The sequence below is a fragment of the Cryptotermes secundus genome, unplaced genomic scaffold, assembly GCF_002891405.2.
Source record: "Cryptotermes secundus unplaced genomic scaffold, Csec_1.0 scaffold216, whole genome shotgun sequence".
NCBI lineage: Eukaryota > Metazoa > Arthropoda > Insecta > Blattodea > Kalotermitidae > Cryptotermes > Cryptotermes secundus.
The window spans coordinates 1,669,701-1,683,159 of record NW_019727090.1 but is presented as its reverse complement, the minus strand read 5'-3'; the positions used below and the strand labels follow the sequence as shown (position 1 = coordinate 1,683,159).

The 13,459-nt window shown below is 38.2% G+C and overlaps 1 protein-coding gene across 4 annotated transcripts; it reads left to right on the top strand.

The window, feature by feature from the left end:
- The first annotated feature begins 1,705 nt into the window (after positions 1-1,705).
- Positions 1,706-11,018, top strand: LOC111864346 (glutathione S-transferase theta-1). Of its 4 annotated transcripts, none has more exons than XM_023851536.2 (6): positions 1,706-1,781; positions 2,163-2,282; positions 6,163-6,250; positions 6,894-7,044; positions 8,174-8,354; positions 9,541-11,018. In XM_023851536.2, exons 2-6 carry the CDS (start codon positions 2,171-2,173, stop codon positions 9,675-9,677), a joined length of 669 nt encoding a protein of 222 aa, XP_023707304.1. In that variant the 5' UTR covers positions 1,706-1,781; positions 2,163-2,170; the 3' UTR covers positions 9,678-11,018. The 4 variants fall into 4 exon arrangements, with proteins under 4 accessions (XP_023707304.1, XP_023707305.1, XP_023707306.1 ...); XM_023851537.2 differs by having other exon boundaries at positions 1,756-1,820; XM_023851538.2 differs by having other exon boundaries at positions 1,757-1,816.
- The last annotated feature ends 2,441 nt before the right edge of the window (positions 11,019-13,459 follow it).

Below are 13,459 nucleotides of genomic sequence, written 5' to 3'. Positions count from 1 at the left end.
GAGAATGAAATTGCAGAATGTAGAATGAAACTGTATTTGGATGACTAACATATTTCTCATACGTCAGGTATTTCGGAAAGCAAATTGCAACGTACCTGCAGAATTCCTGTTAGGTACTCTTTCTAAATCTAGTGATTAGCTACGGGTTGGACGACCGAGGGGTCAGAGTTCGTGTCCCAGTAGGGTCAAGAATTTTCTCTTCTCCACATAGTCCAGAAAGGTTCTGGGGTCCACCCAACCTCCTATCCAATCGGTGCAGGGGCTTTTTCCCCGGGAGTAAAGCGGCCGGGGAGTGTAGCTGACAACTCATCTCGAACTAGTGCCAAGGTCAAGAAAATGTGTCTCTATTCGTTCACTTCCCCCCCCCCCGCCTTCGTAGCGTAGTGTTCAATTAGTTAAGCACAGGGACAACTTTACGAGTACCTTTTTTTTTTTCCTTGGCACTACAGCCCCAGTGGGCCTAGGCCTACCTCCGTGAACTTCTCCGTTCACTTCGGTTTTTCTAGATCTTAGACATACGGTAAGACTCCTTGGGCGGGTTATCAGCTGGGCGGGTTCGTAACCTGTACACAAACAGAAAAACGCATACACACAAACTAAACATCCATGCCCTGAGTGGGATTCGAAACCACGATCCCGGTTTTAAAGCGAGCGAAGACAGTACATGCCTTAGACCGCTCGGCTACCGTGACCGGCTTATGTGTACCTTACTCATTCTAAATCAGAGAGGGATGGTAGGTAACGGGAGGTAAGTAGGAAGCGAAGCAGTTCCTTGGTAAGAAGCGATAAGGAGGCGTCCTTTTCTTTTTTGTGGGGAAAAATGAATCAATACACAGTATTTTCACAAATAAATGTTTCCTGTTTAAGGTGGGAAGTGTTTGTCGCGTAAATCGGTTCACAGCTGAGTCGAGAAATTCCCAAAGACGTTCGGAAGTCGCAGATGATGCACGACCAGATGCTGAAGCGACTGAGACAACAGTCAACAGACTTCTACGAGATTTCTCCAACAAACATTATTCATTAGAGAAAATACGTCCATTATTCTTATTTCCCGTAGTACAGTTTAAAATCTGGATGGTCCTGGGCTCGACTCAAACCTCTAACAGAAATGATTACCAGGAATGTTTCTGAGGGTAAAGGGCGCCCGGAGCGTAAGGCTGACAACATCACCGCCATCTGTGAGCCGACTGTCTAGAAAAAAAATATATATATATTTTTCTTTTTTACTGCAATGGGGCTTATGCCCGGTGGCAATGTTTGGGAGCCTCGACGGCTCACAACCTTATGGTCCTCCACAGCCACTTACAAAGATAGCTTTTTTTAACGTTTACTTCTACACCCTTCGCGCAACTTTCAAGTTTCGTTTCTCTGCCATGTTTATTCTATAATTAGTACCAGATGTGTTATTAACAAATTCTGTAGTGTTTCCTTAGATCAGTTCTTTACTGGATTTAACATTATTATCCGTAAACAACGCTTATACAATCTCCGATTTGTCAAATTCACCTGCCCGTATTACAGGCGCTCCGTTGTCATATGAGTATTGAATTGTCTTCACCCAATTAAAACTATGATGAGCACTTCTGTCTTTTTTGACAGCCATAGTTTTTGCTGTTATGCGCGCAACTTGACCATTACTCGCTCGGCTCTATTCGGTTCGGTCACGCCGTCGACAGCTAGGCTCGGCTCGGCTCGGCTAGGCGCAAGAAATCGGAGTCATCGCGGTCATCGGACTGTAGTGCAGTGTGAACCGTAGGAAGAAGCCGATTGCGAGATTAATGGCAAGTAACGCTGACTGAATGTAGTGGTGCATTTGGTGTGTACGTAGCGAGTTTGTGGTGTATAGTGATTTGTAGTTATTTATTCATGGTGTTATGATATTTATTAATAATAAATTTTGGCGTATCTTTACAATATGGTGACAAGTTGCATTATATAAATTATTGCGTTGAGGATAGCAATTTTAAAATCCACATCCAGTAACAGGTTAACGGGAATGATTTAGAGAAAAACTTCTTGTGCTAGGTCTATGTCTCATAGCTCAAAATTAAACCCAAATTCATGGACAGTGATATGTGGTCTCCATATCGTGAAGCTGGCCATAAATTTGAATGATTTAAAACTTTGTGTCATAATCTTATAACTCTGATATTATTTTTCAGGACTGAAGATGACTCTTAAATTTTATGGCAATTTATTGTCACAGCCATGTCGAGCAATTTTTATATTCTTGAAGGCAAATCAAATACCTTATGAGTTTAAATTCATCGATATGACAAAAGGTATGCTGCTGAGTACTGGATGTAATTACTTTCCAATATGCACTTCCTAGTTCAGTTACCGTAAAGTGAGGTGATTTTGAGCCAGCTGGGTGACTTTGTGCCACCTACCCATTTTGAGATGTTGGTGTTTACTCAGGCGTGTTTGTTATCCACCTGTGACACAGTTTAAATTATGTGGCTGGTGTGAATTTCCTTCTACTGACACAGGGATAAGATATCAGCTATACATCCATTAACTGTAATTTCACTTTAAAGAAAGTCATCAGAACTGTTATGTTTGAAGGTCCCTCTAAACTTTCACCTGAGTGACAGGGACCAAAATTTTAAAATTGGAAAGCGTGTAAGATCAATATAACACATTGTTCCGTGGTTGTTTTGTCCCTGAATATTATTTCTTGACCATCATTATGCTGCATGTAATGAACATATGAATGAAAAAAATAATCACAAGAGTACTTTTTCTCACTGATGGACACATCTTGACCATGCAGATCATAGTGCCATTTGTCTGAAAATAAATTTTCTTGGAACCTAGTGGGAAAAATTATTCATAAATCACCACAGATATGTAGTACCAATAGATTTGTCCAGAATATGACAGTCATCAGTTGCAGTTAAGAGATATTATTATTATTAAGTTATTCAGTCATCTGCAGAGTGAACTGATGGGAGTTCCAGCATCAAACACATGAAACTATGGTGAGACCAACCTTGTTGATGACACAGGAATTAAGAACGTAATCTCCAAGCAAGATATAAAAAGTTGGATTTGAAATCCTCTTTAGCAGTGACTACGAAGAGCTGTGTCATCTGGGATATAATGCTGCATAGTCCAGTGGAAGTCAAATGACGTTACAGAGAGCATATCACCTCTATCTTCAAGGTAGAAGAGTAAGCCAAGCAAGAAATCAGCATGAAGCAGGCAGGAAGATCACTGCCTACTCCATGCTTGTTTCTTGCTTGGCTTTCTCTTTGACCTTGAAGAGTGATATGCTCTTGTGAAAATCGGCTGACATTCACTAAACCACACAGCATTATATTCCAGAAGATGGAATTGGCCAAGGTGTCAGATACTGTGAACACATTTGTAATGTAGAAGCAGGTGTACTACTATCCAAAAGGAAGTGTTTCCTGTTCTGCAGAACAAATTCCATGAAAACCTTCAAGGGACAGGATCAAAGAATCTGAAGGCTGACTTTTAAAGAAGCTGACATTCATCCACTCAACAGACTGCTGTACTCTTTTCTGCTTATGTGACAGCATGTTAGACGTTGATGATACATTGATATACGTAAGTTTCATGGATCATCTTAATAATAAAATATATCCTATCATCAAAAACTCCAGTCAGGAGTAAAAATCAGGGAGAAACTTTATAGCAGAAGACACCATGTAAGCCTCAATAACAATCACATACTGGAAACCATACCTTCAGAGGCACCTCAGTATGAGGTCCCAATGGGCTAGAGGCTTCCACATCACAGATGCCAAGGTAGAAGACAAAAATATTGTAGATGAATCTGGAAGAGTGGGAATGCAAAGAAAATATTTTGTATCAAGATAGTCAAGTCAGATGTACATAATTTTGGGTTCTGAATCTGATGACTATCTCATAACTGTGACGCTGACTTGGTTTTACATATTTCAGATACAACCAGCAAAAAGTCTGTGATTATGCCACTTCTCAATATGAAAGGGTGTTTGCAGGTGTAGTAAAAGTTGAAAGTAGTGCCAGAGTTAATGTGATGCAGAGGCCACGCCATAGCTCAAGCGGTTAGTCGCTGCTTCCCACCACGGCGGTCCAGGTCTGGTCAAGTGGGATTTGTGTGGACAAAGTGGCGCTGGGATAGGTTTTCTCCGAGGACTTCAGTTTCCCCTGCCAATCTTCATTCCACCAAATTCTCCATCATCAATCACCCAGGGCAGGTACAATAGGTCAATCAGTGGTCGCTGTGCCGAGTGGACTCCACTGGACTCAACCCCCCACTATGCGAATTTAAAAAAAAAAAATGTTAATGCGATGCAAGAAGAAGTGAGAATTTCTGAGGAGTGCAGCCAAACCAAAGGGATGAAATTGATTACAAGTTTATGGCTGTAGAAGGGCAAACTCTACCAGTCGTACACTTAAATACATACTGCTCTTTTCCATCTGTGTAAAAAAATAAAAATATGTTAAACTAGAAAGTCATCCATTAACAGCTCCTCTGTCCCAGATTCACTTATCCTTACAGGTTACATTTATTACGGTTTTGTCGGTGAGAAAATGAATGTGGCACAGAATTACTGCAACAGAAGAGGTGACTTTGTGTCACCTTCAGTTCAGACTTTATGGAGATGCAAGCACAATTAAAAATGCCAATGATTTCAGTAGTCATCCTGCCACATGAACTGTCTTTTATGTACATTAGGTGTTAATATTTATTTCTTGGCCATTTAGATAAGAGGTATGTAATTGCTTTTGTATTGCAAGTTATATGTACAGAGGTTAATTTATACTACAACGGACTGGAACACACTGGGGTGAGTGTTGAAAGCACTACTAATAAGTATGTAAGGCTTAGTTTTATTTGCATATTGTAATATTACATATTATAATAATAAGTCTCAAGCTGGGAGGGTTTTGTTTTTGTACTATACATTAGCTACATAGTATATTTATGATTTACATTGCTGCCAGTAGGTCAAGTTATATAACAATATGATGGTTAGTAAATAATGAATTGGAAAAGATGTGAAGGAATCAGGCCTGGCCTAATTTGATGTCCCAGAATTTGTATGGAAAGAAGGAATACCAATGTAAATCCAAGTCAGCATAGTGGGTCTGCATGACCTCACAAATGTGAATCAGAAGTGCTGCTATGTTGATCACAGTGTTTGTACATACAGATATGAAACTATCATGACTGAATACCATGACAACATGGTAGCACTCAGCTTTGTAGGTCCCAATTTCAAATCTCAGCTTACACAGCTGAGGTTTTTGTGTTTTTACTCACTTCCTTCATGCAAATGCCAGTGTAGATCCTCATAGTAGGCCATGACCATTTGTATGTGTTACAGTTAATTATTCAGTCATCCCATCATTTGTTAATGTGTAGTCTGAACTACTGATAGTGCCATTAAGTAATCCATAAATAAGTGAAGGAGCTTCCTTTTGGCGATAGGATCAATTCTAATACACATACCCTCATTATGTTCATCACATTTCATCAGTTTTCTCATCCCGAAAGACATTTTGATTTGTCATTTAGGTAATTTATGTAAACATTTATAACAATCTGTTTCTGCCCTTTGGTTGGAAGTCATGTCAGAGCACAATTTTCATTCAGCAGTTCAATGATGTCCAGTTATTCTAACCAGAAATAACTGAGGTCAGTTCTGTGAATTTGTGAAATGGCGAAACACATTACACTATTTACCATCTCACATTTCCTTAACTTCAGTGGGTGCTTGGCTAGTAGTTTGTAAGAATACAAGTAAAGGTAAAAAGTAAAGTTGTCCCTGTGCTTAATTAATTAAGCACTATGCTATGAAGGCATATGAGGGAATGGATGTCTAGATCTACATTTTCTTGACCTCGGCACTAGCTGGAGGTGAGTGGTCAGCTTCACGCCCCGGCCACTTTACCCCGGGGAAAGAGCCCCCAGTACCCATTCAATAGGAGGTTGTGTGGACTCCAGAGCCAGTCTGGATGATGTACAGAAGAGAAAATTCTTGGTCCTACAGGGGTTTGAATTCCAACCCCTCAGTTGTCCAGCCCATAGCCAGTCACTATCCCGGTTCCTAAGAATACAAGTAACATTTACAAATTTTCAGTTATTTATACAAATAAGTATTAGTCACATTTTCATATTTGTTCTGGTCTATTACTCTTTGGTAGGAGAGCACTTATCCGAAGAATATGAAAAGCTGAATCCATTGAAGAAGGTCCCAGTTATTGAAGATCGTGGATTTATCCTGAGAGAGAGGTATGTTGATTACGTGCCTGAGAATTCTTGAAACTTAACTGTTGGATTAGTAGTGTAGTAGTGTATCTTATATGATAATATTTCATGTTGACAGATATATTTCAAATAAATGCACTAAACACTTTGTGAGTTAAGACAGCTAAATAAGGCACAAAACAGGGTGAATTTAGTGACAGGTATAGTATGAAATTATACACATCATTATCTTTTCCGACTAGTGGTTTGTTGTTATGTGAAGCAGAATTCAAACATCCACACTTAATGATGAAAAACTAGACTTATGTGAAACAGGATTGTATGTTAGGACCAGTATTTTTACATACTTGATATTTTACCTTCATAGACAAGATTTATTACTCATGGTGTTCACTATTGTAACGTTTTCTCTTTTTTCAACCATGTGCATACCAGTGCTAAAAGTTTACGCAGTCTTCTATACAGTAGGTACTTAGAGTCTTTCATATCATTCAAAAGGTAAGACTGTGTGGACCTTTGCTTCCATTTCCCCATATCTTCATGGCATGATGCATAAACAGAGGGACAACTTAACCTCTACGTTTTTTACCAGTGTTGCCTGGCCACTGAATGTATGATCAGTGTCAAAGTGTAAGATATAAGTTGTGGAAACAATATTTGTTCTTAGCGTGGGAATACTTCGGTACCTGTGTCGTGAGAAAAAAGTTCAAGACCACTGGTATCCTACAGACAGTAAGCAGCAGGCTAAAGTGGATGAGTATCTGGAATGGCAACACTTGGACACAAGGTTGAATTGTGCAATGTATTTCCAGTATAAGGTAAAGTTTCAAATAAAAATATCTAAGGCTAAATGTTGCTAATAGATACAGGAAAGGGAACAGCAAAGAATAGCTGGCTGTGTTCCCCAGCCTTCAAAATGTCAGTCTTAGAATGCTGTTGAAATGAAAACAGTGAAACCATGCTCTGATTTAGTTACATAACTACATATACTTCAGCTCTAATTCAGTGGTACTGTCCATGGCAGGGACACAGCTTTTGGTTTCAGTATCAGAAGTATATGCTGAATTAACCTCTCCATGTACCTAATGTCATAGGGCTACTGTATCACTTTGATCTTCACTCTGTGTTATCATTTAGTGCTCTGAACGAATGATTTCCTTCTCCAGTTTCCTATTAATGCATGTGCCCATTTCCTGAGTCACGTACTCACATCAGTCTTATAAATGCCAGTTGACTGATATGCTGTCCTGTTACTGAAAATGCCATCATGTCAACTATGTGAAGTTGTGAACCGGGAACATTAGTATCATCAAATGTAGGCTGCGCCATAGCTCAAGCGGTTAGTCACTGGCTTCCCACCGCTTCAGCCCAGGTTCAATCCCGTGTCTGATCAAGTGGGATTTGTGGTGGACAAAGTGGCCCTGCGGCAGGTTATCTCTGAGTACTTCGGTTTTCCCAGCCAATCTTCATTCCACCAAATTCTCCATCATAGTCACCTGGGGCAGGTACAATAGGCCAATCAGTGGCTGCCGTGCCAAGTCAGCCCAGTTGGACTCCACCCCCCACTAAGCGAACCATCAAATGTACAAAACTACCAGCATATGACTTGGAAGTTTTGTGTGGTGATAATTGTTTGAAAAATTTGCAACTTAAATTTGATATTTTTTATGAAACAAAACAACATGATGATCACAGAAGTGTTTTGTTTTCATCACAACTGATGACTCATTGTTATCTTAGTCTGATATTTTTATGGTGACATGAATATGTCTATTGGTAGCACTAGTAATGTTGAAATCTCTTTTGTTCTCTTCCTTTGGAATTCCAAAGAATGCAAGACTAAAGAGAGATGTTTCAGTACACAGTACATGCTATGGTCATCTTCAGTTCCTGGCCTATTTTGCATCTGCAATAAAATAATGAAAATTATGCAACTTCTGCTTTCAGTTTCTAATACCGCTATTAAAGAGTGAACCACCAAATGAGAAAAAAGTTACTGAATTTGAAAGAAGAATGAAAACAACATTAGGACTAATTGAAAATGTGTGGCTGAAAGATACACCATATTTGACTGGTAATGAAATTACCATTGCTGATTTGTTGGGAGCTTGTGAAATAGAGCAAACAAGTAAGTTCTTAAGCTGCATCCATTGTACTGCCTGATATGGCTTATGATGTATGTGAACTCTTTGTGAATGTACATATTTCCTCTTTGATGCCCATAGCTTATTGTCAGGTTATCAAGCCTGACATTTCCACACTTCTAAAAAGAATTCTGCCATTTTTCCCTATCCCAGGCCTCTTCAGTCAGTCCACATGAGAACAACCTGACTTCTTTAAAACCAATTTAAATATGTAAGATTTGAGGTTTTCATGGCAGTGACTATGAAGAATGCCGTTTCAGTTTAAATATCTCTCCATCTTCATCTGCAATTATAAGGTTTTAGTTTCTCACAGTGGTTGGCCGCGCCATAGCTCAAGCGGTTAGTCACTGGCTTCCCACCGTGGCGGCCCGGGTTCGATCCCGGGTTTGGTCAAGTGGGATTTGTAGTGGACAAAGTGACGCTGGGGCGGGTTTTCTCCAAGTACTTTGGTTTCCCCTGCCAGTCTTCATTCCACCATATTCTCCATCATCATAATCAACCAGGGCAGGTACAATAGGCCCATCAGTGGCTGCCTTGCCGAGTGGACCCAGCTGGACTCCACCCCCCACTAAGCAAATTAAAAAAATTCTCACAGCAGTTGGTATGAAGAGTTCTCTCTTCAGGGCTATAATGCCATGTAGCCTATTAATGGCATCTGGCATTTTGAAGGAACATGTCACACTCTCTTCAGGGTCAAATAATAGGGTAAGCAAGAAATCAGCATGAAGCAAGCATCTATGCTTGCCACCTGCTTGACTTATTCTTCAGCCTGAAAAAGATTGGGGCGACATGTTCCTCTGAAACAGTGGATGATTCTCAGCGGGCTACACAGCATCATAGTCCAGAAGATGGAACTCTTCATTTGTGTCTTCATATCAAATATCAGTATTTGTTGCTTGTTTCTGCTTCAGAAGTTCATGTCCAGCTTATCATAGCTTCCTTGGTTTAGTTACTCTGTCAATGATATAAGAGCTATATAAATCATAAAGGCCATCATTATCTAATTTTCTCCATTCCTCATTCTTCTAAGTACAGAGGTTAACCTTTGTCATTAGAATGAAAATGAAAGTTTTGGTTCCTTCTCATTTGCTATTCAGATGTTTTGTTATATAACCATATGATCCATTAACATATTGAAGCTCTTATATATCTCTGCTGTGTGCCCATTAGGAATTGCACAATATGATGCAAGGACCGAGTACCCGAAAATTGCTACCTGGTTAGAAAGGGTGCGTTATGACGTCAACCCCTACTATGATGAAGCACATGGCATTCTCAACAAGATGGCTGGGAAGTCAAAATTATGAAGAAATAAAACTGTTGTTACTGTTACTATAAACTTTACATAAGCACATGATTATCTAAAAGTTCGTGATGATGGCATATTACTACAACTACTGTGTTTCTGTACAGTATCCATTATCCTGTTTTTATTTAAAAAACACAGTGTTTCGGAGACTGGATTCTGTGTCCATCTCCAGGTGGAACGTGGTCAGTTGGACCCAATCAGTAGAGCTGGTCACTATCTCTGGACACCAGCACTAATGCAAGGTAGGATATATAATCCAAGCGCAACACAAACCATCTGTGAGAGTTAAGAAAAACATTAAAAACATAAAAACTCCAAATGCCTATATCTGTGCACTACTTCATGGCTATTATTGTTAAAATTGGAGTACTATCAGAATATTCAGTAAGTCATCATCACAGAGAGAGTTCTGTGTATGGTACATACATAAAAACAATTTTCACACATAATGTACACTGGACAGCATTGCAGTTTTCTGACTTTTTCTGTGATAATCAGAGTCCAGATGAGAGAGATGTCAAGCCATGAAATAGTGCATGGACATAGGTGCTAGGCCTTATATGTGTGGAGTTTTTTTTCCTTCTCCCCCCCCTCTCTCACAGATGGTTTGTGTTGTGCTTGGTTTATATTATATTATATCGATTGTCTCATGTGTTGGGGCTGGTGTCCGGAGGTGGGGACTAGCTCTGTCAATTGGGCCAACTGAGTAGGTTCCACGTAAAGGTGGAGATAGAATGCAGTCTCTGAAACATTGTGTTTTAAATAAGAACAGGATGATGAATAATTCCCAGAAACACAATAATTGCACATAATTATCGATCAAATATCTTACTTTTTTTAATGGATTACTCATTGATTATGAAGTGAGGGAGAACATTTTTCAGTATAGAAAGTACTAATTTTGGGAGTTTTTCTTTTCTTTCTCTAAGCAAAGCAGTGATGTGAAGTGTAAGATATGTTACAATATGAAATTGCTGAGCATATATTGTAATACTCATTAACTGATCAGTGTTACTATTGAGAGATAGTGTCCCCAAAATGCCCAGTACTGGTTGATGCTGAAAATATATTTTAATGGGGTTTATACAATAACAGGGTGAAAATACATTTACTTTTGTAGTATTTTTATTTGTCAGATTCTTGCCATTTTTAAGGTAAGTAAGAGAGCGTGAAAAATCCACTTGGCTGTGGTAGAAGGGATAACGTGAGGATTATGGCCTTGTCACAGTAAAGATAAAGAACTGCTTCTACCTGATGTGTGAAAATATAGTTCACAATTCCATGTAATTCATGTAAAGAAAGTTGAGGAGTTAAAAAAAGAAGACAGCATTAGAAATCATATGGCATGTACTCAGTGAACTCCTATTCCATTACTGTTAAGATAAACTGTGAGCACCACTTTCCAATTGTTCTTAACAGTGAAGATCTTGTAGCATCTAAATATCCCAATCCTTCCTATAGGTTCATCATTGATGGTTTAAGCACTGCATTTCCTAATGTAGAGACAATTCTTAACAACTTTTTAACATTATCCATATCAAAAGCAACTGCTGACAGAGCATTCAACATCATTAAAAGAGTAAACAATTATTTACGCTCCACCATATCTCAAGAGCATTTAACTATATTATATTTAAGCATCCTGTTGCACTATACACTTCTATATGTAATAATACAAATGCTGCCGTGAATGCAACAATTTATTTGGTTGTAGTTCTTTGTCTTTTCTTCCTCTAGACTACATGTTTCGGCTGTAACTGGCCATCATCAGGTGTATTTTTCACTACGTAGCTGTCACACTGCACACAATCCAAAATATAAAACACCAGCCTGTCAGTTTTGTTTAAAATCTCGTCAACATACGCTCGTCAATTTGATTTTAGAATTCCAGTCTAAAATTTATAATTTTTTAATTTAAAATTCAAAATTTAAAGTTTTAAATCACAGGGATAGCTGCTCTTTGTGTACATGTGCTGCAGCGGCTATTTCTTGTTTCCAGCACCGTTCATATGTTATTCTGTGCAGGCTCCCTGTGTGTGTGTTGCTGCAAAAGTATTAAAGATGAGCAGCGACAGCATTTGTATTAATATATATAGAAGCATTTAACAGGTTCAGCAATTTTGGCAGTCAGAATTTCTGCATGATATTCATACATGAAATGTGGCTATCACTTAATTCAGTCTAAACTTCCATGCCCTACTCACTGCTGTGGCATTTTTCTCGAATAACATAAACATTTTAACATTTATTCTATTTTTTAATAACAGTTAATCAGATATCCTTTGGGGGGGGGTAACATGCTCCTACAAAAATGAATTACTGCAACCACAAAATGCATTGATTCATGACAACTGTCTGATATGATACACATGAATTGTGTAGTCATGCTATCCAAAACATGCTAACTCACTAATGATGTCATTCAAAACACAAAAACATCATCAGTCTATCTGTTAAATTGTCAGACCCTGAATTTACATGTGTAGGTATGAAATGTTGCTGGCCAGAATTCTGTCAGACAAACAGTGGCTAATGCATGACTTACATATTTATTGTAATAAAGAACCAAAAGATTGTAGTTATATCTTAAAGTTATAAACACAATGGATAGAGTAACATTTGAGAGCTCCTTCAGACTCTTTAATTATGTCCACTGCAACTACCATTCTAAATTTAATAGTAGAATATTCCTTTCACATAATAACAGTGAAATTTATTCTTCATTAAAAGATAATTTAAACAAACACAAATTCAGATATCTGTTCCTTGAATTCATGACAAATTTGGAGATTCTGTTTTCAAATCTCTTAATTTTGTAAACATAATTATTAGTGTAGTATTTTAGCATCCTGTTGCACTGATTTTCATCCATGATATGTATACAGTTGCCATCTTGTAGTGCACTCAATTTCACCTGTTACTTCATGACATGTTTTGGCAACATAGTGCCATCATCAGGTGCCCTAATTACACTAGTCTATTTCATTGCTTGCCTTTATAAAAGTATTTAAAAAGTGCGTATTTGTCAACTATAATAAATTTACACACACTAAAACTTGTTAAGATTATTCATCTTATGTGTCATAATTAAAACTTGCGTGTGGTTCTTCCACTATGGGGATCGTTTTTCTTATATTCTGTGTAGACACACACATCCAACATTACAACACTCGCAGCTAAGAAGGGAACACACAACACAAGACACGGTCTACACAGAATATAAGAAAAACGATCCCCATAGTGGAAGAACCTCACGCAAGTTTTAATTATGACACATAAGATGAATAATCTTAACAAGTTTTAGTGTGTGTAAATTTATTATAGATGACAGATATGCACTTTTTAAATACTTTTATAAAGGCAAGCAATGAAATAGACTAGCGTAATTAGGGCACCTGATGATGGCGCTATGTTGCCGAAACATGTCATGAAGTAACAGGTGAAATTGAGTGCACTACAAGACGGCAACTGTATACATATCATGGATAATTGTTAGCACCTTACAGATCTTACAAAAACGGTGACAAAAGATAAGTATAGATGCAACAACAAAACCCATATAAGATCATGGTCATTTTTATGTCCTCATGCTGCCAGAATACAAATATTTACTTTTGGGTTCAATTTTTGATGACTGCTTTAATGGTACAATTCTCTCATTTATGGACAGGTTATTTATGACTACAGGAATTTTTTAGTTTCTTTGTAGAAGTGAAATCTGATTGTGGCTAATAGCCATGAAGGAACCAACCATACTCTGCAATCAAGACATATTAAAGA

Coding starts and splice junctions, on each gene's coding strand:
- LOC111864346 (XM_023851536.2), top strand. CDS start 2,171: ATGACTCTTAAATTTTATGGCAATTTATTGTCACAGCCATGTCGAGCA. Junction 6,251..6,893: donor GGATTTATCCTGAGAGAGAG/GTATGTTGATTA, acceptor ATTTGTTCTTAG/CGTGGGAATACTTCGGTACC. Junction 7,045..8,173: donor CAATGTATTTCCAGTATAAG/GTAAAGTTTCAA, acceptor TTCTGCTTTCAG/TTTCTAATACCGCTATTAAA.